We start from the raw sequence: 24,269 nt of genomic DNA, 5'->3' as shown, positions 1-24,269 counted from the left end.
TCACATTATATATAAGTACTTGCTGCTTAAGAGTGGTTCCAGTAAAGTCAGTGGAAACATTGTTACTTATTTATAGAAAAAATGTCAGGCTTTGAACGAAATCTCCAGGCATATTAATGCTTCCTTGCAAGTACTGAACTTGTTTTAGACATTGGTCTACCTCTTCTTTTCCCCGTATTTCCTAAAATAACAAAAGTATTCTTTTCGTTGAGATTTCATCTTTCATCTTTTATTGTTTATAGTGCAGACGCATCTACTCTCAGGCAGTTCCAGTCATGCAGGCTAGCTCCCACGGTGAAGTGGGAAGACTATTACTCAGTCACTTAAGTGACAGTGAAGGATGAACCTATAATACTTCAGTAATTTCCCAGTTATGATCTTAAGCTGACTTAAAATACTTTCATACCTGTTGTTGAATTAGCAAAAGGTCTGTACTTGAGTTATGAAATATTTTTTACTTTCTTCAGGATGCTGAGAAGGTCTTTGTATGAACAGAACCACTGCATATATGTCTTGTTATTATAGTTTACTTCACAAAATCTGAATCCATTTTGAAAATAATATGTGTCTCAAACACAAACTAAGGTGACATACAACTCTGTTTTGTTAAGGTACCTTCCTGTCTTCTAGTCAGATTGAATTCCTTTATATTTTCTAATCAAGTTCTAATAAACACGAAAATGCCACACATGTCCAGAAGAGCGTATCAAGAATTATTTTGGAATGATGCCTCAAACCTATGTAAAAATAAATAGGTTTGTTTATTTTAAAAGATTGAAGCTTCACCTTGTTCCTTTTTTATAAATAGATTCAATTTTAGAATCAGTCTTATGGTCTGCTTGCCACAGATGAAAAGTTTTGATTTTAAGACTGTGCTGAATGTATTGCATCCATCCTGTGCCAGCTCAGGCAGCTAATGTTTCAGAACTGATGATAAACTTATCAGGAGGGAAAATAATTTAATACATGCTTTGTCAATAATTTTCTCCAATTCACTTGTCAGTAATAGTGATATTCAGTTTGCTTTGTAAGTGAGCATGCCTTCATAGGTGTTCTTAGAGAGAGTGTAATATGTGTTCAGCCATAGATAACTAAAAGGAATATCTAGATAACATGAGGTAACTGTTTTTGTCTTAGGTGGAACCGTGGTTTTGTTTTCCATGTGTGAATGAAAGATGTTAATGTAAGGTATGTAACCATAACTGCCTTTACAGGAGCTGCAGGTCCACTGTGCAGAAGGACAAGCATTATTGAATGCTGCTGTCCATGCCAGAGAGGAGGTGATTCCCTGGGGCATTCCCCAGATAGAAGACCGAGCCCTGGAATCCTTACGACAGGATTGGCAAGTTTATCAGCAGAGGCTTACTGAAGCAAGAAGCCAGTTAAATGCCACTGTGAGCAGACTGAGATTAATGGAGAAAAAATTTCAGAAGGTTAATGACTGGCTAACAGACCTTGAGGAAAAAGTTGCTATCAGGACTGGGAGGCAGTCTGGTAGAGCAACAAAGGAGATGCAGCTTCAACAAATGAAGGTAAAGAATATAGTTAGGGCACTCCTTAAACAAAATACCATGTGAGGTTTCCACATGGGTTCCTGGTTACACTGGTGAAAATGGTGAAAATACCTGGTTTCCTGGTGAAAATGATGGAAAGAATTGCAATTTATTCTGAGATGGTGCCTCGAATGATGGATCCAAGAAAGCTTCATGACTTCTGGGTCCAGTTTCCTCCCATTTTACCGGTAGCTATATGGCTGTACCAATGTTGAAATCTTACAGGGAGGTCTGGAATTCATATGCTCTGTGGCATGTGAAGGTATAACCTAGGACAAAAATTGATCCTGGAGTGGGAAATTGTTAATGCAACAAGAGTAAAATATGACCAGCTGTGTTGTGAAGTCTCTGCTGTGCTGATGTAATAATTCCCCTTTAGTCACTGCAAAGAGAAGACATAGTTCTGAATAAACACAGGAAGCAGATTTGAAGAGTCTCAAAGTTATGCTTTACAGTCACCTTTAAAATTTTGGGCAAATTCTATAGGAAGTCCAGGTTGCATTTCTATTATTATTTCGGGGAAAAATAAAATAAATAATCTTTTTTAATGAAATTCAGTCCATATGGTATGATAAATCTTCTGGCATATTCGTTATGTTAACCTTTGTTAGATTCTGCTTTATTTTTCTGTTGGAAATCCATGTTTGCAACTATGTATTTGTTTTTCTTTCCAATGGTTTCCTGACTTAGCTACAAATAAATTCCTGTTGTGTTTAAGATGTTTGACTTGGTCATATAAACTAGATAATGTCTTTGTCATAGAAGTGGCATGAAGAAATTACAGTCTACAAAGATGATGTGGATGAAGTTGGGGTACTGGCTCAGCAAATTCTAGAGGAAAGTCTCACTGCAAGTAGAATGGGAAGCCAGGCTACACAGCTTACTTCTCACTACCAAACTGTTCTTCTTCATGTCTTGGTAAGTAATGAAAATTAATTAATTGTAGCATCATAAATTGTCAGTTAAAAAGCAAATACAAACGGACTTTCTTAATTAAACTTTGTGAGAGTTTATTCATTACTGTAGACTCAATAAATTAATATTCACATGTATATTCATATATATATATATATACACACATACATGTAGATTTTGTTGGGATAGATAGTTGTTTGTGTAGATAGTTGGGATAATGCCCTTTCAAAAGCATTCAGTATTAACCATATATTGTTACTGTATTTTTTGGCAGTTCCAGGAGAGAAATTCAGAATTCACTATGTTTGAATGCTAAACAACCTCTAGAGAAATGTTTTCAGGTTATCACTGAAACACATGGGTATGGGGAAAATTTGAATTGATCAGGTACAGTCTTCAGGTCACTTTAAGTGTCTTATAGTACCATAATCACAAGTCAGAATTAAATTTCAACATATAAGTACCTTTTCAGCTGTTAGTATGAACTCAGTTTTAACATTAGTGATTGCTATATGTACACCTTGATGAGACCACAGTGAGAATTATCCACTAGATATGAAAGAATATAAAACCTATGTTTTTAATCTTAGTATACCAGATTTTATTAATAAATAGCAATTTATTTCTGCCTTTAGCCAATAGCAATTGTAAACATCTGTGTGGTTCTTGTTTCTTCCCCCTACCCTCCATATTTGTTTGAAGGAGCAAATAAAGTTTCTGGAAGAAGAAATACACTGTATGGAGGAGTCAGAACTGGCTTTTAGTGCTTACACAAATTGGTACGAAGCTACTAACAAGAACTTCAGAAATGCGATCACCAAGTTTGATGTGATTGACAAAACAGCAATGGAGAAAAAAATGCAGAAATTAGAGGTACTGCTTTCTTGAACGCAATCTTTGTTTCTGTTCACCAAAATGAGGCTATGTTTTAAGATGTATCTTAACAGTTGATCAAAATTCTGACTTCACCTTGCCCAGAGAAGCTAATAGGATAAAGACCACTGAGTATAAAACTTCCTGTTCTCATGTCATATATACATTAGATCACAGTTTGGTTGTTGAAGTTATGAATAGTCCTAGATAATATAATCTTATCCTTCCATAAGACATGTTCATATGTGTATCAGTTTAGGTTTTAACTTAAAATCAATTCCCCTCACAAGGCATCCTGTCATGCGTATTTTATACCATCATGCACTGTGGCAAGAAGTGCTTCCTGTTTCTCCTCATTGAAATAACTCAGTGGTAAAACTCATGTTTCGCCTGAGTTGTAGATAAGTATTTCATTTGTCCTGCAGTTTAAACATAATATGCTAAGGAAAGACTTCCATCTATTCCAGAATTTGAGGGAAAAGTTTTATCTATTCCAGAATTTGGAGTATGAATCCTCTTCTGATAGCCCTGAGTTTCTGTGTTTATCTTCATAAGCCCAATGCAGAACAGAAGCATTTGCTTTTTCTGTTTCCTTCTAGTTTACCACACTCTAACTCCAGGCAATTTTGTAATGAAAGGTACATTCAATTTTCTAAGCAATTCCTTCTGTGTCCTTAGCAAAATTTAGGGAAAAAAAAAAATCATTAGCCTCTCACTGATAATAGAACTATAATAAATAAATAATAATTAAAAAAAAAGACAAGAGCTTGCATACATTTCCTGTTAATCAACACTTCTTTCACAGCTGCTATTGAGTGATATGGACATAGGCCACAGTTTACTGAAATCTGCCCGTGAGAAGGGGGAGCGAGCTATAAAGTACATGGAAGAAAATGAAGTTGACCAGTTAAGAAAAGAAATTGGAGATCATGTGGAACAGCTTGAAGAGCTGGCTGGCTCCATCAGGAAAGAGCACATGACTTCAGAAAAGTGCCTTCAGCTGGCAAAGGAGTTCTCGGACAAGTACAAGGCACAGACTCAGTGGGTCACAGAGTACCAAGCCGTGTTACATGTTCCAGCAGAGCCAAAGAGTGAACTCTATGAGAAGAAGGCCCAGTTGTCCAAATATAAGGTAAAAAGGGGTTATATCATTGTACTATTGAATTGATTTTCATCTAGTGACTTGCAATAAATCCTCTGATCCAAGTGTCTGTTCAAGTTTGCTCAATAGATATATGAGATGTCTCTTATTTGGATATCGAAATCAGCATTAAAGTGAAAGCATGCATGATATCTGCATCCACAACCAGAATAGGCACCTGAATTTGAAATGTGAATGTTCTAATAAGGCTTCCACATCAGAAAATTTCCTGTTATGGAGTAATATTGTTTTATGAGTACACAAATAAGTAATTCCATTGATAGCAACAGTTAACTGCTGTTTAAGCAAGGATAGAAATCAGTTGGTCTCTTTTCACTGCAGACATTGACTCTGTTACATTGACTTGATCAACTTTCTGGTTAAAGCTGGATGTCCCAGCTCAACTGACATCTAAGACAGCTTCTGTGACTCCCTCTGTTTTTTGTTTCAATGAAGTAGTTGTGTTTTTTTATTCTAGTCATAAAAATGAGCAGAAAAGATTAACAACAAACCCCATTGCTTATCTTAATGATGTTTCTGTAAAATACTTCAGGATTACAGATGTTTCATAACGTGTACTGGGTCTGGCTGGGATGGAGATAACTCTCCTCATAGCAGCCCCTATAGTGCTGTGCTTTACATTTGCTGCTGAAACAGTGTTGATAACAAAGCAACGTTGTGACTATTGCTGAGCAGTACCTGCATAACATAAAGGTTTTCTCTCTGAAACTGCCTACTACCCCTCATTGGCTTCAGTACCCAGTCATGTCATAGATGTGTGCTTGCTTTCTACACATTTGGGGAGCTGGTATCTCACTGTCATTTGATAGATACTGGCATGTGGCATGCTGTGTGAGCCAGTGGCACAATGACATAGCTGATCAGGTTGTATACTCTTGAGAGTACGATGTTATGCACTCATCTGCATACTATCTCATTAAAGATACTTTCTCACTTATTTGCAGAATTTGTTCCTCTGAGCAAATTTTATCCCTTACACTTGTCCCTTCACACATATTGACTCCCTTTCCTTCACCAGCTCCAGGTTATTATCCATGCTACTAACCACTCACAAAAGGACCAACTATTTTTAGATGCCTGCAAGGTGGTTGTGTCAGGGCATGGCTGAGAAACACAGTCCTGTACTGGTAGCAACGCTCTTCTCATCTGAAAAGGATAATATATACCATGATAGAAGACTTGCCTCAGATCAAAGGGGAGTTAGTGAAATAAATGTTCAAGTGTTCAATAGATACATTTTCATTCTTGATATACTTTAATTCTTGCTCGCATTGTAGTCCATACAGCAGACTGTTCTGTCCCATGAGCCTTCAATAAAATCAGTGATTGAAAAGGGAGAAGCTCTTTTTGATTTGGTGAGTGACGCGACTCTAAAGAACAACATTCAAGACCTTCAGAGCAGTTACCAGGAACTCTGCACCACCGCAAAGGTAAAAAGTCAGGAAGAAAACTCTAGGTTCTTTCAATTTGCTATGTTTTTCTTCCCCTTTAAGAAGCTATTTGTTTCATGCTGTCATGTCACACCCTATACACAGAGACAGTTAGCTTTAATTACATTTTTTTGGGGGGGTGAGGGGGATGTTGAGGAGTGAAATTCTTGAATATTGAAAGAACTTCTACCTAACTATATCTACCAAGAGTAGCTGAAATGAATTTTGAGCATGGCAGGTGAAATCTGTGTAGCAGTAAAGGGAAATATATATCAGCAACTAGTTTGTACTATTGTTACTATTTTAAATAGCTTTGAATAGATTCCTAAATACATTATTTCTTGAAGGGACAGACACCTTTAAATTATACCATTTTGTCTCTTCTTTCTGCTAGATCTCGCACAAACCCTGTTTAATCTAGTTTAGTTGTTGAATGGAAGTCACTGGAGATAATGAACTGCAAGATGGATATCATTTAATTCAGGAAGGGCATTATTAATTAACTTTGATTCATTAGTCCACGTGTATGTAGTACTTTGAAAAATCTAGTACTTGTAAATATGTCCTAAAGTATGATTATTCCTAAAGATTTTAATAGGTTATAGTGCTAACAAGGATAAGCTCTGCAAACTATTATAGTACTTACGTTTGACCTAAGTAACTATAATTTCCGATGCATCTACCAATGGCATATGATTTTATTTTTTCACAGTTGATTTTTAATTTACAGATATTCCTCTGATCTGTACCATAAAACTGACTTCTGTGGCATCAGATGTAATGTTGATGACTTAAATGTACAGAAGCTTTTGAAAAATCTTCTTAAAAAGAATAAATGCATTTTAACTCAATGAGTACATTAATTTGCCTACCACAATCACAGACTATGTATACATGCAAAGGCTGTGAGCGGCAGGGACACAACCGTAACATTTGGTAGGTCGTGCAGTGTCTCAAAGAGTGTGTAATAACTGTTTCTAAGTGAACTTAATGTCAAGTTGACAGAGTTCATTTTCTTAAAGTAAGGAGATCCTCAGTGCTTTCCTCAGTCTTCAAAGTATAGTATTTCATCTGGAGTGAAAATACTGCTCAATACCACAGAGCTTATTCACACAAGCAATCTCTTTGATGTCTTCCTTAACAGTCTAATCATATGAGACGCCCTCACAGGAACATACATTTAGAAGATAATAACTTTCTTACTATGCTTTCAAGCTCCTGGTGGTTTTTGGTTTTGTTTTGTTTTTTATTTATTTTTATTCTTGTAATTACCTGAATAATTAATTTTGGTTATTGTGGACCTACAGGCATATGTTGAAACCTTAGAAGTGAGAGTAAAAGAACATGAGGATTACAACAGTGATTTGCAAGAAGGGGAGAAATGGTTATTGCATATGTCCAGCAGATTGGTCAGCCCTGACCTCATGGAGAGTAACAGCCTTGAAATAATCACTCAGCAACTAGCTAAACACAAGGTGGGTTTGCTGTTGGGTAAGCTTCCTTTGTCCGGTAAAACAGAATTTTTCTTCTTTACTCCTCTGTCTTTACTCCAGAGCTCCAATTATCTGTCATTCACCTGTTTTATTCCTCTTACTGCTAACTGTGTAAATACATATCAGTGTCATTAATGCAGTTAACAAATCTGCTTTGTTGTTAGCACTGTTTCTTGGATGAGACTGCATCTGCACAAGAGCTTTGTTGTACACTGCTCTGAACTTTGTGTCAGATTTTTGCTGAGATGTCCTAGGAAATAGACCATGAAAAGCAATTAGGAACACTTTACTCCAAAGACATTTTTTGCTCTGGCAGTTTTAAGGACAAAAGAATATTTTAAATTTTCTATATATATATATTTTTTTTTCCCCACTCTATTGTGTTGTCACACTTTCCCTATTGCTTTTATTTAAGGTATTTTTATGGTTGCTATTAATGATAAGCATTCACTATATCAACAGCCAATGCTTTCTAGAAGATAAAAGAAAGCAAAATTTAACCATCCCTACCACCCCCTGAAACTGAGATTCCAAAGATGAATATTGAAATCTTTTAACTCATTGTGATTAGTGTGTTATTCTTTAAATAACCTCTTTAGATACAAATTTGGCTCCACCAAAGTCAATAGAAGGAACTATCTACAGTGGAAGATCTTATGAAATAATGTGATTCAGTGTCAGATTTAGTCCTCATCACTAGACACAAGAGAAGTTGGTGGAGCCCTGAAGAGCATGCGACAAAAGAAAGATAAGGGTAGTCTTGGGGCGTGAGCACACAGTGTTTACATATTATGACAGTGCTACTGCTGTTTCTCTAGGATATCTATGTACACATTTTTGACAATGATTTTACAATGAGTATACACTCTGATAGCTTGACAATAACAATACATGCTGTCTGAAAACTTTTTTTCCAAATCTGAAGACAAAAAAGAGTGCTTAAGGAAAAAAAAAAAAAGAGGAAAATTAAAAAAAAAAAAAATTTAAAAAGCTGTGATGCAGAACATATTTTAAATTTAAAATATTTCTTCAAAAGCATTTTATGCATTTTACCTATTTCTTAGGCTATCATGGAAGAAATTGCAGGATTTGAAGATCGTTTGAACAACCTTAAGAGTAAAGGAGATTACCTGATCAGTCGATGCCCAGAACATCTTCAAGCAAAATTTAAGCAAAACATACAAAGCCATCTTCAGGGGACAAAGGACAGCTATTCTGCCATATGCAGCACAGCCCAAAGAGTAAGTCTTGTTTCAAAAATGTTTTTATGCCATTTAAGAATAACACGCATTATTATTTCTCTAAGTACTTTTTTTCTTTCAACGGTGTAAAACTCTTTTCTACTGTTTCCATTTAAATTGAGCCTACAGGTTACTAATGGGGCACTTCATCTCTACTGTGCTACAGTTGAATTCCTTGTGATTCAAATGTCACCTTGCAGCTAGCAAAACTAGATGCCTATCAGTTTTTACCTTAATCTCTCCACACCCTCACTGCCTTCACTTTACTCTAGCTTCTGAGCAGCTGCAGCAAAGAAATTAGAACTATTCCTACTTCAAAAACTAGGGAGCAAATTTGACTTCTAGTGTCAGTAGTTTGCATACATACATAATGGGTCTTAATTATGTGGTAGGAGATGCTGTCTCTCTTCATAAAGCAAGAATATACAGTTAGGAACAGTTAGCCTGGACATTCTGTTAATCCAATTTGGAGATCAAGCCAGCATAGTCTAAAAAAAAAAAAAAATAAACACAAAACACCAAAAAGTAGATTTCATAGTCAGTAAGATTTGTAGAGGTAGGTAAAATCTCAGATTAGATTAAGGGCAAAATGTTGAACCAAGAACACAGAAATAAGAGACAATGTTCCTCCCCTCATTTGCATATTTTTTTTTTTTTTTCCCCAGAAGCCATGCCTCAGATATTGTCCATCTTATCCACAAATTGTCAAGAAGCAGTGAGAGCTTAAGGAGTTTTCAACCCTTGGTACTTTTATGTACGAGGGCTAAAATAACCACAGTCTTAATAATTCTGGTTTATTTGCAGTTTTCAAGGTGAGAGAAGAGAGCCAGTAGTGGTGTTTGAAAATGCAATGACCTGACAAAATGTTTATTTTAGGTGTACCAGAGTTTGGAACATGAACTCCAGAAGCATGTTAATCATCAAGATACCCTGCAACAGTGCCAGGCTTGGCTGTCTACAGTGCAGTCAGAGCTAAAGCCAACTACCTGGCCACCTTTCAGCTTGGCAGATGCAGTTAAACAGGTAAAAGTTCAGCACTTGAAAATGCTCAGTTATCCTTAATAAGGTGAGTTCAGGTAAGAGCTTTATGTTAATCGGAAGTAGATACTCACTCTGACCTTATCAGAGGGCTGTGTAGCCTCATTGTTTATTCCCATCTCCAAAAGGAATGCCTTGAGTGAAAAATAACCGTAAGTGAAAAATCACACAGGGCTTTTGCCAGCTCTGCTTAATGCTTAGAAATAACTTACCTGAAAAAAGTTGGCTAATTAAATAGACCTGCTCAGGTAGTCCACAAATACCTTCAGCAGAGAGGTTGTGTCTTTCTGCTTGTCCAGTTGCCCATCTGTCCATTAATGTTCCTGTATGAGACCTGGTGTCCTGGGTTGAGTGAGTGGTGGAGTTTTTTGGTGGCAGGGGAGGGGGCTATCGGGGCAGCCCCCTGTGAGAAGCTTCTCGAAGCTCCCGGTCAGCTCCACTTCTGTTTGGAAAATCGAGCCAATCAGCTGCGCCTCTGCGATAACGTATTTAAGAAGGGACGTGGTGATGAGCAGTGGGACTTGTGAGGAGGAGTTGCTGCAGCTGCATGAACACCAAGGTCAGTGGAGGAACGGAGGAAGAAAGGAGGGGGGGAGGTGTGCTGGAGGAGAGACCCCCATGTATGCTGTGGTGAGACGGCAGGGTGGCCCCCCCCTGCCACCCATGAAGATCTACGGTGGAGCAGATATTGATTTATGGCCTGTGGCTCCTGGTCGGTTGATCAAGGTTCTGTGCCCGAAGAAGGCCGGGGTCTCATGGGAAAAGGTAGCCCCGCTGCTGTAATTCAGCACTGGGAGGATTGCAGCATGCGGGGGAGTCCCACACTGGAGCAGCTTGGGAAGGGCTGCAGCCGTGGGAGGGAATCCAGTCAGAGGAAGTTAGTGACCCATGACGGAGCAGTGTGGGGAACGCTGCGGCCCATGGGAGGAATTCAAGTCGGAGAAAGTTTGTGGAGGACTGTCTCCTGTGAGAGGGGGACCACGATGGAGCAGGAGGAACAAGTTTCGGACACTCCCCTCACTGAAGATGAAGAAAGTGGCAGCACTGACTGCACCCCCCATTCCCTGCCCCTGCGCCACTGGGGGAGGAGGTAGAGATATCGGGAGCAGAGCTGAGCCCGGGAAGAAGGGAAGGGTGGGGGGAAGGTGTTCTCAAGATGTGGCAATGCTTTTCACTGTCCTACTCTGTTATGTGTTGTTAGTGTCTGTAATAAATGTATGTTCTTTTTTTCTTCCCCTAATGAGTCTGCCTTTTGCTCATGATCATAAAAGGGGGATTTTTCCCCATCCCAGTCCTATCTTGAACCCCAAGCCTGGCTCTCTGTCCCTTCTCATTGCCAGAGGGGAAGGGAGAGAGAGCTGCTGCATTGTGGTTGGCTGCCAATCAGGCCTAAACCATGACACCTGGTTTCACAGTACCATGGACATAGAGTCTGTTATCGGGCAATTAAAACAATTTTTCAGCCTGACAGCATAGAACTGCCTCTAGCCCACATTAACCATTAAGAATGGTTTCTTTGCTTCTTGATTCTTCTTAGTAACTTAATGTATTTTACTTTGGATTTGTACCTTGTTTTCAAATTAAATAGTACGGTACTAAAAACGTTGGAATTCAGGGGGTGTCTCATCCACCATGTGACTTAATAGAGACCTTGAAATACTACAGATGTCAGCTCTGCAAGGGCAGGGAGTGGAGGGGGGTGGCAGTGGGGCCATCAAGGCAGCACCTTCCCAAAGACGTGCAGAACTGCAGCACACAGGTGAGGAGGGCTGAGTCCCCTGGTGTCAGCCAGCTCCCAGTGATCACCAGGCAGGTCTGCAGGGATGAGGCCAGTCCCAGACAGAGGCACAAGGTCAAGGCAGCACGGCGAGGCCAGGAGGGTCAGACAGGCACAGATGTACCTGCAGAGTAGTTCGGGAGAGCTCCATAGGTGGGTGAGGGCTTGAGCTTACCTGCAGCTCTGGAGCAAGGGGGAAGGCTTCTGAGTGCTTTCCCGTTGGACATGTCCCAGCTAGTGAGTCGGGGCTGGCCCTGAGCAGGGGCAACCAAACCCCAAGGAGGGGGGAGAGAGGTTGCTGAGCCCTTTGGTGCCCTGACCATCCCCAAGGACTCGGAACTGCAATTAGCCTCTCTTCTTCGGGCTGAACAAACCCAGTTTCTTCAGGTGTGCCCAAATACCACATAAAACAGCCCCATATCCCCCCAGTCCTTTGCTGGACTAGCACCAGTTTGCCAATATCTCATCTTTGGGGGAAGAGGGAAACTGGGCCAAATACACCAGGGGCACAGCTTGACAAGTGTAAGTACAGGAGAACAATTTCCCACATCTTGCTTTCTGCATTCTTGCTAATACAGTAATTTGGGATTTCTGCAAGGACATGCTGCTGTTGTGTTCAACTTTTTGTCCGCAAGGACCCACCACTGGCCCTGTGTTAGGTGGTCACTCACTGCTCCTCCCTGGGACTCAGATGTATGTTATTACCTTGCTTGTCAACACTGTCATCATCATTTTCTTTTGGGATGAGGAAACCCTTCATAGGGAGAGGCGGGCTCTAATGGCAAAAACCCTCAGCAGTGTCATGTTGTCTGGTCTTGGCAATCGTAGGTATTGGGGACATTGAGAAGGTTTCAGAAGGTGTGGGAAAGCATGTTGTGCCACGGGGCCAGATTCCCGGTGATCTATCAGACACTGGAGAATTTCATAGGTATGGGAAATGACACTTTAATAATCGGATGAGCCCTGCTTCCCATTCACCTTGGAAAAGTAAGTCAACTTCTTGAAACTGTGTGTATCTATCCAGTGCTTTATTCATAAAGAAATAAACTAGGTAATGCATATGTCACTCAGCAGTTTGATAATTGGATGATAATTATGTTTTTAAGAGTTACTCTTTTCCATAATTATAACAGAGCAGTCTTACCTAATAAAATAGTGTATGTCTACCTTTAATCTTTTGGAAATAGCAAGCTAAAGTAAAAATACTAACATTCATGATTGTAATAAAATAATAGATTTATTTCCACAGTTTCAGAGTTTATTTGAGGATTGTCTTCCCTCAGGTAAAACATTTCCGGGCTCTTCAGGAGCAGGCCAATACATACTTGGATCTTCTGTGCTCCATGTGTGATCTGTCAGATGCCACAGTGAAGAGTACAGTGACAGATATTCAACAAGCAAAACAAACGGTACAAGCTAACTACAACCTGCTTTTAATCCTATTTAGAGGTTTAACTGCCTTGACCTGTCCTCTTTTTAAAAGGTCATATTGGGTAATGGTTTAAAGAAAGATCTTCTTACTTTCATCTTAAGTATTTCTTTGATAAATATTTTTCTATTTCAATATTTTGGGATTGGTTTTTTGTTTTGTTTTGTTTTGTTTTTTTAATTAAATCCACACGTTGCCATTCTTGTAATAATACAAAGACACACAGCAAAGGTTGCTGAAGGTAGTTAGGCAGTGTTACAAGATGTTGGTCTAAAGCCACACAAATAACATTCTATGGAATAAAACCTGATCCAAATTACTTGTTTTCATAAAACACAGTTCAGTCTATTCTTCTCTATTTTATTGAAGCTTAGACATATTTTACTGTTACTATTTATTCAACAGTTTCAACTAATAAGATGTTCTTATTAGGATATACTAATATATTAATTATAATAATAATAAAAAATAGTTCAATTAATCAGAGTACATCTATTTCAGCATAAGAATTTATAGGAGTGTACCTCAATTTTAAGTTTTAAAGTAGCTTAATGCTTGGTTTTAGAATAAAATTATAAGCATAAGTTATCAGAAAAGAAACATTGTGAGCGTTCTTGTTGTGAACATGAAAAACTGTTTCGCATACACACAACACCAAACTTTTGACACTACTTCTATTGAGAGTACAGATCTAATATATACAGTAACAGCATTCCATACCAGAGAAGCAAGTTGTACAAATCCAAGTAACCCGTAAAAAAAAAGGCAGTCCAAATATTGAATATCTAAAAAGCATGTCAAACATCAGAATAGATTCTCCTTTTATATATAAAGCAATGAAATATTTTTGAGAAATCACAGACAGTATAGCGCTGAGATGTATTAACCTGCTTGAGGGTCTAAACCTGAAAGATGCCCCACTGCTGTATTTGGAGCAAAAGAAGCTGTGTGACTATTGGTTTAAGGTGATTGATGGGCTCAGATCTGGTAAGCATTTTTCTTATTGGCATTTTACAAAAGGCATGTAGGCAAAATAAGTAGGCTAAGTAAATCAAATTAAAGTGTTTAATTTAAGCTTTTCTTTGGTTATTGCAAAGGTACAGTAGTGTATAGTCCAGCAGTATTCTTGGCATGCAATAGACTAAATTATACAGTTAATTTAGGCCTTAACAGAAGACTGAGAACACTTTGAAATACACACACTCGTAAATACACTTGCTTCTCTCAAGGGTGGATGGTAATTTTTTTTTTTTTAACAGCTTTCCTTTGATAGGTCTAATTTTTATGACTTTTGAAGGTTAAGACACTTTTGCAGATAACATTAGCCCCTTCAGAATCTAGTGCAGAACTTTTCTTTAGTACAGTACTGTGCTCAGAGGAAGAATGGTATTCGTCCTCCATTCTCCAAAAATAGATACATTAAGGCATTCCTACTCCTTTCCATTTTTTTTTTTCTTCTAGATTGAGCAACAGATAATGCATTCACAGTATTTGGCTCAAGGTTGGGAAGAGATCAAACAAATGAAGGCTGAGCTCTGGATATATTTCCAGGATGTAGATCAACAATTACAGAATTTGAAAAGGAGACGGGCAGAGTTGGAGCTAAACATTGCTCAGAATATGGTACTCCAGGTTAAGGTAAGGAGACTTTGGATTAAGAACAGAAGGTAAGGAAGAAGTTCATCCTGTGGCTGATAATATAATTCATGTTATATGCACATATTCCATACAATTACTAATATGCTCTAAGCAAGAGCAGAAAGACAGTGTTTCCTTAGTGATGTTACAAGGTGACGGAAATCAAAACACTGTACTTTATTATTTTTCTGGATTTGTTTTTTCAACAGTATAGAATTTTCAGCCTACTGTTCTGGTTTGCCTTTACTTTTAATAGGCTAATTGCTCATCACAGTGGACCTGTGAAGATAAGATCTGCAACTTGTGCTTGCTAAGTTCTTTGATTTCAATACTTCTAAATTATTTGGATCTATTTCAGAATTAGTCTAGGAAACTATTCAGTGTTGCTGGACTCTGAAAACTACTGGAGAATAGGTATGGTAGAAAACCAATTTAACTTGACCTAAATGACAAATGCCTTCAGATCTTCACTCATTCATTACAGAAGTTAGTATTTTTATGGGCATTCAGGCCATACATCACAAAGTAAAGTAATAGGAAGAAAACTGAAAACAGATTATTTCTTTATTAAATGATGGAATACTTGGGTTTCACATTTTTGATCTAGACTTTGCTTGTATTCTTTTTCTGATATACCAGGAGTTAGGTGAAAACTAAACAGCACTGCCATTTCATGTCTGTTCTACACAGGTGTTAGAACAAAATCATAGTCCTTGAAGATGCCTCAGCACAATGTGGAGTTAAAGCTGTTGCACTAGCTATCATTAGAGTCAAGGAAGAAGGAGTCTGTATTTCTTCACTATGTCAGTCAGGAACTTTGGATTATTATGAAGTGAGGGCATTTGCTGTGCTGTCAGATGGGGCACAAAGTGTATTTTTTCCTTGAATTTGCCTTTGTAAAGGAAGGTGCCTAGCTGGATTTGAAGCAGTCACAAAGAAGAATGGGGCAGAGCTGGGCAGTAGCATCTCTTCTTCAGGCCCCCTACCAGTCCTCAGTGAAAATGCATCATCCCAGCAAAGTGCTAGAGCTGGTCATAGTTGTTTAGTTACAGATATTGAAACTAGAATTTAGGAGAATACTATATTTATCCTAGACAGTGTTTAAGTGTTGAAAAACATTTGGTTAGTTTTAATTGTCAGTATATTGTGTATTCTTCTTTTGGGTCCTCTGTGATTTTTTTAATAGTAAGAAATGTGTATGCCAATAGACTCTTATTTGCTCATTATTTGCTCTTATTTGCTTATTAACTCAAATAGCAATCATACCTAGATAATAATTGGCTTTGTTTCAATAATGGCAGTGATCATGGTTGCTATTATAGAAGTAGGAACAAAACAAAGTCTGGATGTCAGGGCTTGCTGACTCACAGGCTCTGCTCCCTATTTTTAGTCTCTAATGAAGAAGGAAAAGTTAAAAAATGAGCTAGAAACAGTACTGGTAAAATGAATTCTTATGAGACCCAGATTATCTTGCAAGTTTTAGTGTATGGTGGGAGCTGTACTAGTCCAGAAGCCTGGACAACAAGATGTGACTTGATTGTGATTTCTGTTTATCACTGGCATTTGGAAACTGCTCTGTTTGCTTTCACATTTATAATGAACCTGTCCAACTGAAAAGATGGGGAGGAAGTTTAGGGGAGAGGAGAGGGCACTTCTTCCAGTTTACATCTGCACAGCATTTGCCTGGGCAGATAATTATTCCTTAAACAATTTATTTATTTCAGATTTTTTGTTTAAATTACATCTTATAAATTTGAGTAGGTGTCACCATATTGATTTTAATTTGTATCTTTTTCAGGAATTCAGTCAGAAGTTGCAGTCTAAGCAGTCAGCTCTTACTTCTGTGACTGAGAAGATGAACAAATTAACCCAAGGACAGGAATCACCTGAACACAAAGAAATAGGAGAACTGAGCAACCAGTGGCTGGACCTCTGCCTTCAGGCACACAGTTTGCTTATACAGAGGGAGGAAGATCTGCAGAGGACAAGGGATTACCATGATCGCATGAATGTAGTTGAAGTTTTCTTGGAAAAGCTCACAAAAGAATGGGACAACCTGGCTAGGTAAAAAAGGAGTAGTATGCACAAAGCTGACTTAGTACATTTACACTGAAAGAGCTGTTTACACAGTCTCTCTATTGGATCCACTAAAATTCCTTTTTCCATGCTTAATTAAAAGCAAGTCTCCCTTATTAATCATACGACAATTACTTGTATTGAAATAAAGAGAGATTGAGAAGCCAGATCTTCAGTGTTTGTCTTTAAGGCAAATACTCATTGATCCCATCTCAGTGTATAGCGTTTTCTGATACTTCAGGAGTTTTGACTATTTTGTTTGAAGTCTTTCATTTGTGTTTACTGTGTTTCATGTGTGTTTTTCATTGTGATATTGTGTTTTATCTATTAGACTATTATATTAAAGCATAGTTGCTGTTGCTGAATGATTGCAGCTGCTTTGTATAACTTAAACACACCATCTGTGTATAAAATTGTGAGTCTATTACTGCTGCTACCACTGTCATGAAACAAGATTCACTTCAACCTCAGTACTTGTTGTTCGTATGTGCAATATAACCAGTATGCTCTGTAGTATTCATGTTAATTTATGTGGTTAGCCTGATGACCGTATTGCAGATGAAAGGAATAAAAATGTTAAACTTTTTAATTAATATTCAAGACTGGTACCTCCAAAAGAGTCTGAAAACTGTAGGTATTTATATCATATTGATTTCAGTATATAAAGGACTTATAATTCATCCTGACCTCTTTTAAAGTCTGTCCTGAGATAGGATCTAATAATTCATTTCTGTCCTGTCCATTTTGATAACAGATCTGATGCTGAAAGTACAAATGTGCACCTTGAAGCTTTGCAAAAATTGGCACTGGCACTAGAAGAAAGAAAATTTGCTCTGGAAGATTTGAAAGATCAGAAACAGAAGATGGTAGAACATCTGAATCTTGATGACAAAGAATTAGTAAAGGAGCAATTTGGTCACTTTGAGCAACGCTGGACTCAGCTGGAGGACTTTGTCAAAAGGAAAATTCAAGTTTCTGTTTCAACCTTAGAAGAGCTCAGTTTGGTACATTCCAAATTTCAGGAACTAATGGAATGGGCAGAAGAGCAGCAGCCTAGTATGTCAGAGGCTCTTAAGCAGAGCCCTCCTCCAGATTTGGCTCAGAGTCTTCTCATGGATCATCTTACCATTTGCAGTGAGCTTGAAGCCAAACAACTTGTTCTGAAGATGCTTGTGAAGGATGCTGATAGGGTGATGATCAACCTAGGGCTCAATGAAAGGCAGGAGCTGCAGAAAGCACTTTCTGATGCACAGCACCATGTAGATTGTCTTAGTGATCTGGTTGGCCAGAGGAGAAAGCACCTGAATAAAGCACTGTCTGAAAAGACACAGTTTCTCATGGCAGTCTTTCAGGCTACAAACCAAATTCACCAGCATGAGAAGAAGGTAACATTTCCAGAACACATTTGTCTGTTGCCAGAAGATGTGAACAAACAAATAAGGACTTGTAAGAATGCCCAGGCTAACCTGAAAGCCTATCAAAATGAAGTCACGGGGTTGTGGGCTCAAGGAAGGGATTTAATGAAAGAAGCAACAGAACAAGAAAAGAGTGAAGCATTAGGTAAACTGCAAGAACTACAGAATGTGTATGACACTGTTTTACAAAAGTGTAACCAGAGATTGCTAGAACTGGAGAAGAATATAGTTTCCAGGAAATATTTCAAAGAAGACTTGGATAAAGCTTGCCATTGGCTAAAACAAGCTGATATTGTCACATTCCCAGAAGTCAATGTAATGAATTCTAACTCTGAACTATACAGCCAGTTGGCAAAATATCAACAGATTCTTGAGCAATCTCCAGAATATGAAAATCTGTTACTTGCACTGCAAAGAGATGGCCAAGAAATCCTACCATCACTTAATGAAGTGGATCATTCTTATCTGGATGAAAAACTTAACATTCTTCCTCAGCAATTCAATATTATCATTGCTCTGGCAAAAGAAAAATTATATAAGGTTCAGGAAGCAATTTATGCAAGAAAAGAGTATGCCTCTTTAATTGAGTTGACAAGTAAAGCACTGACTGAGCTAGAAGATCAGTTTATTAACATGGACAAAGCTCCAGCTACTGTTTCAGCCAAAGCAGCTGTGTCACTCCAGCAGGCCTACAGAGACCTCTTAGGTGAAGTAGTGAGTCTTGGTACAGCAGTGGATGAACTAAACCAGAAGAAGGAGGCCTTTCGAAGCACTGGGCAACCATGGCAACCAGATGAGATGTTAAAACTTGTCACACTATATAACAAGTTGAAGAGGCAAATAGAACAGAAAGTCAACCTGTTGGAAGACACAATAGAAGCATGCCAGGAGCATGAGAAAATGTGTATGCAGTTTGAGGCACAACTAGAGGCAGTGAAGAAGGAGCAGATTAAGGTAAATGAAGAAACACTCCCAATAGAAGAAAAGTTGAAAAGATACCATTCTCTGGTGGGCAGCTTGCAAGACTCGGGGAGTCTTCTGAAGCGAATAACTGAACATCTAGAAGCCCTTTCTCCTCAGCTTGACTCCTCTGCATGTGAGACAACAGATCACCAAGTCCAGTCTTGGCAAGAGAAACTGAAGTCTTTGCATGCTGCTATTGGTGACACCGTGATGGAGTGCGAGAACAGACTTGTGCAAAGCATAGACTTCCAAACAGAAATCTGTCGCTCACTCGATTGGTTGAGATGGGTGAAAACAGAACTCAATGGAACATTATGTTTGGACCTCAAACTGCAGAGCATCCAAGAAGAAATCCGAAAGGTTCAGATACACCAGGAGGAAGTGCAGTCAAGCCTGAGAATAATGAATGCACTGAGCAATAAAGAGAAAGAGAGATATATGAAAGCAAATGAGCTGATACCCGCTGACTTGGAAAACACCCTTGCTGAGCTGACAGAACTAGACAGTGAAGTTCAAGAAGCTATACACGAGAGACAGGTTAGTGCATCCTAAGTGTCATTAGTTTCTTGCTCATAAAGCTGAAAAAGATGGCTCTCTTGCTTGATGTTTATAATCATCATTAAAAGATTAGTAATCCTGTTGTTTGTTTTTTTTAATGACTTAGGTTGTGGCCTGTTGCTGTGAATGACTTGGGGCAAGGGAGAGGGAAAAGGCTTCCTTAATATGCATTTATACCTGCATGTAAAAGTGCAAACTCACTCAAAACCTACCTCCATGTGGTCTCTCTGGACCTGTATTTTAGGTATAGTAAAGGGAAAAAAAAGCAAGCATAGGCAAAATCCAGACTCTCAGCAGAGGATAATTTTGTTGCTGCTGTGAATTCTATGTCTGTGACCCTCTATATAATTTTCCCTTTTATTTCAGTCTACCTTGAATAAATTATACAGCCTCTGCCAAAGATACTACCAAGTGATGCAGGTAGCAAATGACTGGCTTGAAGATGCTCAGGAATTTCTACATTTAGCAAGAAATGGTCTTGATGTTGAGAACTCTGAGGAAAACCTAAGGAACCACATTGAGTTTTTCAGCACAGAAAGTCAGCTCAGTAATCATTTGAAGGAGTTACAGGACCTTATGTCTGAGATAGAGCCCTTTATCCAAGCTACAGCAAGAGAGCAGCTGATGCAGAATGTAGCTGCATTGGAGGAAAAGGCCAAGGGGACAAAGCAAGAAGCCAAAACCCAGCAAGAGCAGTTGCAAAGGTATATCAATATTTATTATTATTATTATTATTATTATTATTATTATTATTATTATTATTATTATTATTATTATTATTATTATTATTATTATTATTATTATTATTATTATTACTTATTTCATTTTAAGATCACCTTGTTGGTGATGAAAGAAAGAGATCACAACATTACTTGGAGCTTTGTAAAATGTTTGTGCTACTGATGACAGAAATGGATATTGCAATTCAGAGATCTTGGATTCTGTTTTCTCCTCTGCCACTGACTGACTAGATGTGTGTGTGATCCTGAGGAAGCAATGATAAAATTATATGAAGCTTGGAACAGCACCAAGAAGAGTAGGGAATGGCTGTTCCTTATTTGACCTGGCACAAGACCTACGCAGGAACAAATGAAACTGAAGCAGACATTTTTAACTAAAAGGAAATACCCTTTTAGCCAGTATAACTATGCTACTTATTATTCCTGAATGTTCTGGATTCCAAAAGTTTGGATGGGTTTAAAACACAACCTAGGCAAAATCATTGAGGAAAAGTCAAACAAAGGCTGTTAAATGCCCAGCTGTGTCTGTAAGGCACAGCTGAAAATCAGGAGCATATTCTTCTATGTATGCTCTTTCCCAATGTTCTTTCTTTTTCTTAGAAAATACCATGTAACCGCAAAACTGAGAAGTTACATTGAAAACTAGATGTAACAATATTCCTGATTTTCAAATGGTTTTATATTGCATTAAATCGTTCTCTCTGGAACTGTATTTGTTTAAGGTGTGTTTCTGAGTGGCAGGAGTACCAGACAACAAGACAGAAAGTTATTGAAGTGATGAATGAGGCTGAGAAAAAATTATCTGAATTCTCAGTAGCTAAAGCTGCTTCTTCTCATGAAGCAGAAGAGAAATTGCTAACACATAAGGTAAGGTACTGAAAATTATATGAAATCCTTTTCCTTCAGTGAAAATCAATGTATATTATGTAGGTCCCTACCTGTTACAACCTGAATTTGAGTTTTTAGACCTTTTCCTGTAGCGCTTAAGTGTGTCATAGCACAAGTGGTGTTTTGTGTTGTGCAGAACACACATTTTATTTGTGGGATGACTGAGACAAATACTTTTAATTGCTTTTCAGCTTAATGTCTGTCTATGACTGTAAAGAACTGGAAGGAACCAGGAGGTTCCTAAAAGCCTTGGGTGCATAAGCCCCAAAACTGTGTACCCTACAAGAAATTGAGATCAATAGAAATGTCCATCTACCTTGACTGACCTGGAATAGTTCTACTAGGACAGGAAGGGTTGGGGTTTAATATTAATTCTTTAGTCTAAGAAAAATAAATATAACTTAAAAGAATTACTTTCTCCTCTAGTATTTAGGGTGCTAATCAGTTGCCTTAATGTAGGCTGTTAGTAATACTTCAGAATGCTGCCTGGTCTCCACTGTGTCTCTCTGAAAGCAGAAATCTCCCCTAAGAGTAATGTCATGTCTGTCAGCTTCATGAGAATATCCTGATACCTTTGGACTTCTAAAATGGCATTAAAGATAAACGTGACATAAATGTATGCTTAAACACCTGAATTGTTTCTTTCATTTTTAGACTGTAATAGAAGTCAGTCTTTGCTATGAGAAGGCTCCTGAATACTCATTTCCTTAACTTTTGAGGGGCTAGCAAGAAAGCGAAAATCTGATTACACAGATTTCTGCTGCTTCCAGAAAGTTGCACTTTGGACCAGGTCCTTCAAGTATCTGTAGCTGATATATTGCATAAGAAAACTAAAATGAGACCTAAACACCTCACTCAACATAGAGTACCTCCTCTTTGTTCGCAGTGGATGGAAGTGGCTCATCTGCCTGCGACTGTGTTGAATAGGTATGAGTTTGTTGTAAAAAAGAAAAAATGTTTGGTTTTGCTTTTTCAGACTCTTGTGTCAGTAGTGAATTCTTTCCATGAGAAGATCACAGCCCTAGAAGAAAAGGCTTCACAGCTGGAGAAAGTTAGCAATGATGCCAGTAAGGCAACTATAAGTAGATCCATGATAACAGTTTGGCAGCGCTGGACACGGCTCCGGAATGTAGCCCAAGAACAAGAGAAAATTTTGGAAGATGCAGTGCAGGAATGGAAGGGCTTTGATGATGAAGTAAGTCCTGGTCTTGGTAAATCCTCCTTTGTTAACTGTACATAGGTTTTCACTCATTATACTGCTTTATTAATCATCTTTTGGTAGAGAAGGCTTATAGCAGGAATAACAGTAATTTTTCTCAGGTCATAGAAGAAAAGAGCTATGGAAGACCTAGGTTTAGAACCACTGCCTGCACTGTTCTTCTATATACATACATGTGTAGTATATACAAAGTTGTTTTGGTTTCTGACAGTTCTTCAGAATCTTCTTATCTATTTTTCCCTTCCCCAGATGGTCTATTCTAGATTAAGTCAACATCTTTTTTTTTCCCTTTTTTTACACCCTCCCTGAAGAGTATGAAGTTGCTATTTCTAAGTTTATACAGTGATAATATTGCCTGTCAGTGCTCATGGATCATGTGTCTTTTTTTTTTTTTTCCTTGTATCCTGCCTAACTTTTTATCTGTCATCGTTCATTATTTTATGCTCAGATTGTAGGTTCTCTGGGAATGTGGATAATCTTTTTGTTAAATGTCTGACTTGTGCCAAATATGGGCCTGCTCTGGGTAGACCTCTAGGTCCTATGGCAATAAAGGTAATAAATGCTAAAATAATATGAGAAGCCACTCATCACTTGACAAAAATGTCCCTTGGCAAGTCCTAGTCCACTGTGAAGAGCTAGGACTAGCTAGCTAGATCTAGCACATTAGAGCATAGATTTATGTCTGCTACAGACACTGCTGCACAAGCCCTATACCACAACTGTTTTACAGCATCTAAATGTACAGCACTCTATTTTGGCACATTTTGATATCAGTTGTACTAGCTTCTTTTTAGTTACATTACTGCCAAGACTGTATCTCTTTCAATAGATTGAGAAAGCCACCATAGCAATAGATCAGCTACAAGGTCGCTTACCAGAAAGCTCAGTAGAAAAGGCATCCAAGACAGAGCTCCTGGAACTCCTGGATTACCACAGCAATTTCCTTCTGGAGGTGGATCATCAGCTGTCATCATTGGGCCTGCTCAAACAGCATGCTGTCACCATGCTTCAGGATGTACAAATAAAGCCTGTGTCTCAGGAGGAGCTACCAGTCATGCAAGAAATCAAAGCAATGCAAGATCGATGCCACAGGTAAGACAATATTTTCAAAGATTCACTAGAAAAATGGTACCTCATAATTCATTAATAGGAGTTCACGTATCATTTTTGTTATCATTAACAATTACCATGCTTAAAATAAATATTAGTTATTATATTTAAAATAAACATCAGTTTAATTTTAAATTATCTTTAATTAATTTTGAAATACATTTTTACCAGTTTTACCATCGTTTATTTCCATCAGCAGCAGTATGCATTTTAGAATATGTACTTCTTGCCTTGCATAATAACTTATGTAAGAACTGTATAAACTACATTAAAGTTATAACTGATTTTCAACACTTCCATTGCATCTCACTATTAACAGTGACCTTTTATCTTTTTGTATCCTAAGTTTAGATTAGTTTATTGCTTTGTTTCCCCTGTTGGAAGCACTTAGGTATCAAAATTAGGTATCCTATGAAATTTACAGGGGAATTTAGTGCATATGCAAATGGAACATTAACATTTCACCCTGTGGTTATATAAATGTTTATCTAAATCTAAAATGTTTCCCGGTCATATATAAAATGGAAAGTTTTATGGCTAAGTTTCAGGACTCATATCCACTTCATAACTTGACTAAGATGCTATTAACTGGATTGCCACAGTGGGAAGAGGGAGAGACAGAGAATGAAAAAACTGTAAACCCTGCAGCTAGCCTGTGCAAAGTTCACTGTGTGCATGCATAACTAATTACAGTTGAATAGCAATCTCTGTAGAAAATGTGTAGATATTAGCACTTCTGTAATTCCATTCT

The 24,269-nt window shown here is 38.1% G+C and overlaps 1 protein-coding gene across 1 annotated transcript in view; it reads left to right on the top strand.

The window, feature by feature from the left end:
* Positions 1-24,269, top strand: part of SYNE1 (spectrin repeat containing nuclear envelope protein 1) — a 329,785-nt gene that overhangs the window by 171,455 nt on the left and 134,061 nt on the right. Inside the window, 16 exon segments of the mRNA XM_042795897.1 lie at positions 1,215-1,532; positions 2,316-2,471; positions 3,171-3,341; positions 4,147-4,473; positions 5,781-5,933; positions 7,241-7,408; positions 8,491-8,667; positions 9,544-9,690; positions 12,766-12,891; positions 14,373-14,549; positions 16,348-16,613; positions 17,380-19,540; positions 19,928-20,265; positions 21,024-21,168; positions 22,166-22,384; positions 23,238-23,500. Of these exon segments, the coding sequence (XP_042651831.1) occupies positions 1,215-1,532; positions 2,316-2,471; positions 3,171-3,341; positions 4,147-4,473; positions 5,781-5,933; positions 7,241-7,408; positions 8,491-8,667; positions 9,544-9,690; positions 12,766-12,891; positions 14,373-14,549; positions 16,348-16,613; positions 17,380-19,540; positions 19,928-20,265; positions 21,024-21,168; positions 22,166-22,384; positions 23,238-23,500 (5,312 nt within the window).

The sequence above is a fragment of the Tyto alba genome, unplaced genomic scaffold, assembly GCF_018691265.1.
Source record: "Tyto alba isolate M040663 unplaced genomic scaffold, T.alba_DEE_v4.0 Super-Scaffold_22, whole genome shotgun sequence".
In the NCBI taxonomy this organism is placed as follows: Eukaryota; Metazoa; Chordata; class Aves; order Strigiformes; family Tytonidae; genus Tyto; species Tyto alba.
This window is presented reverse-complemented; position numbering and strand designations above follow the sequence as displayed.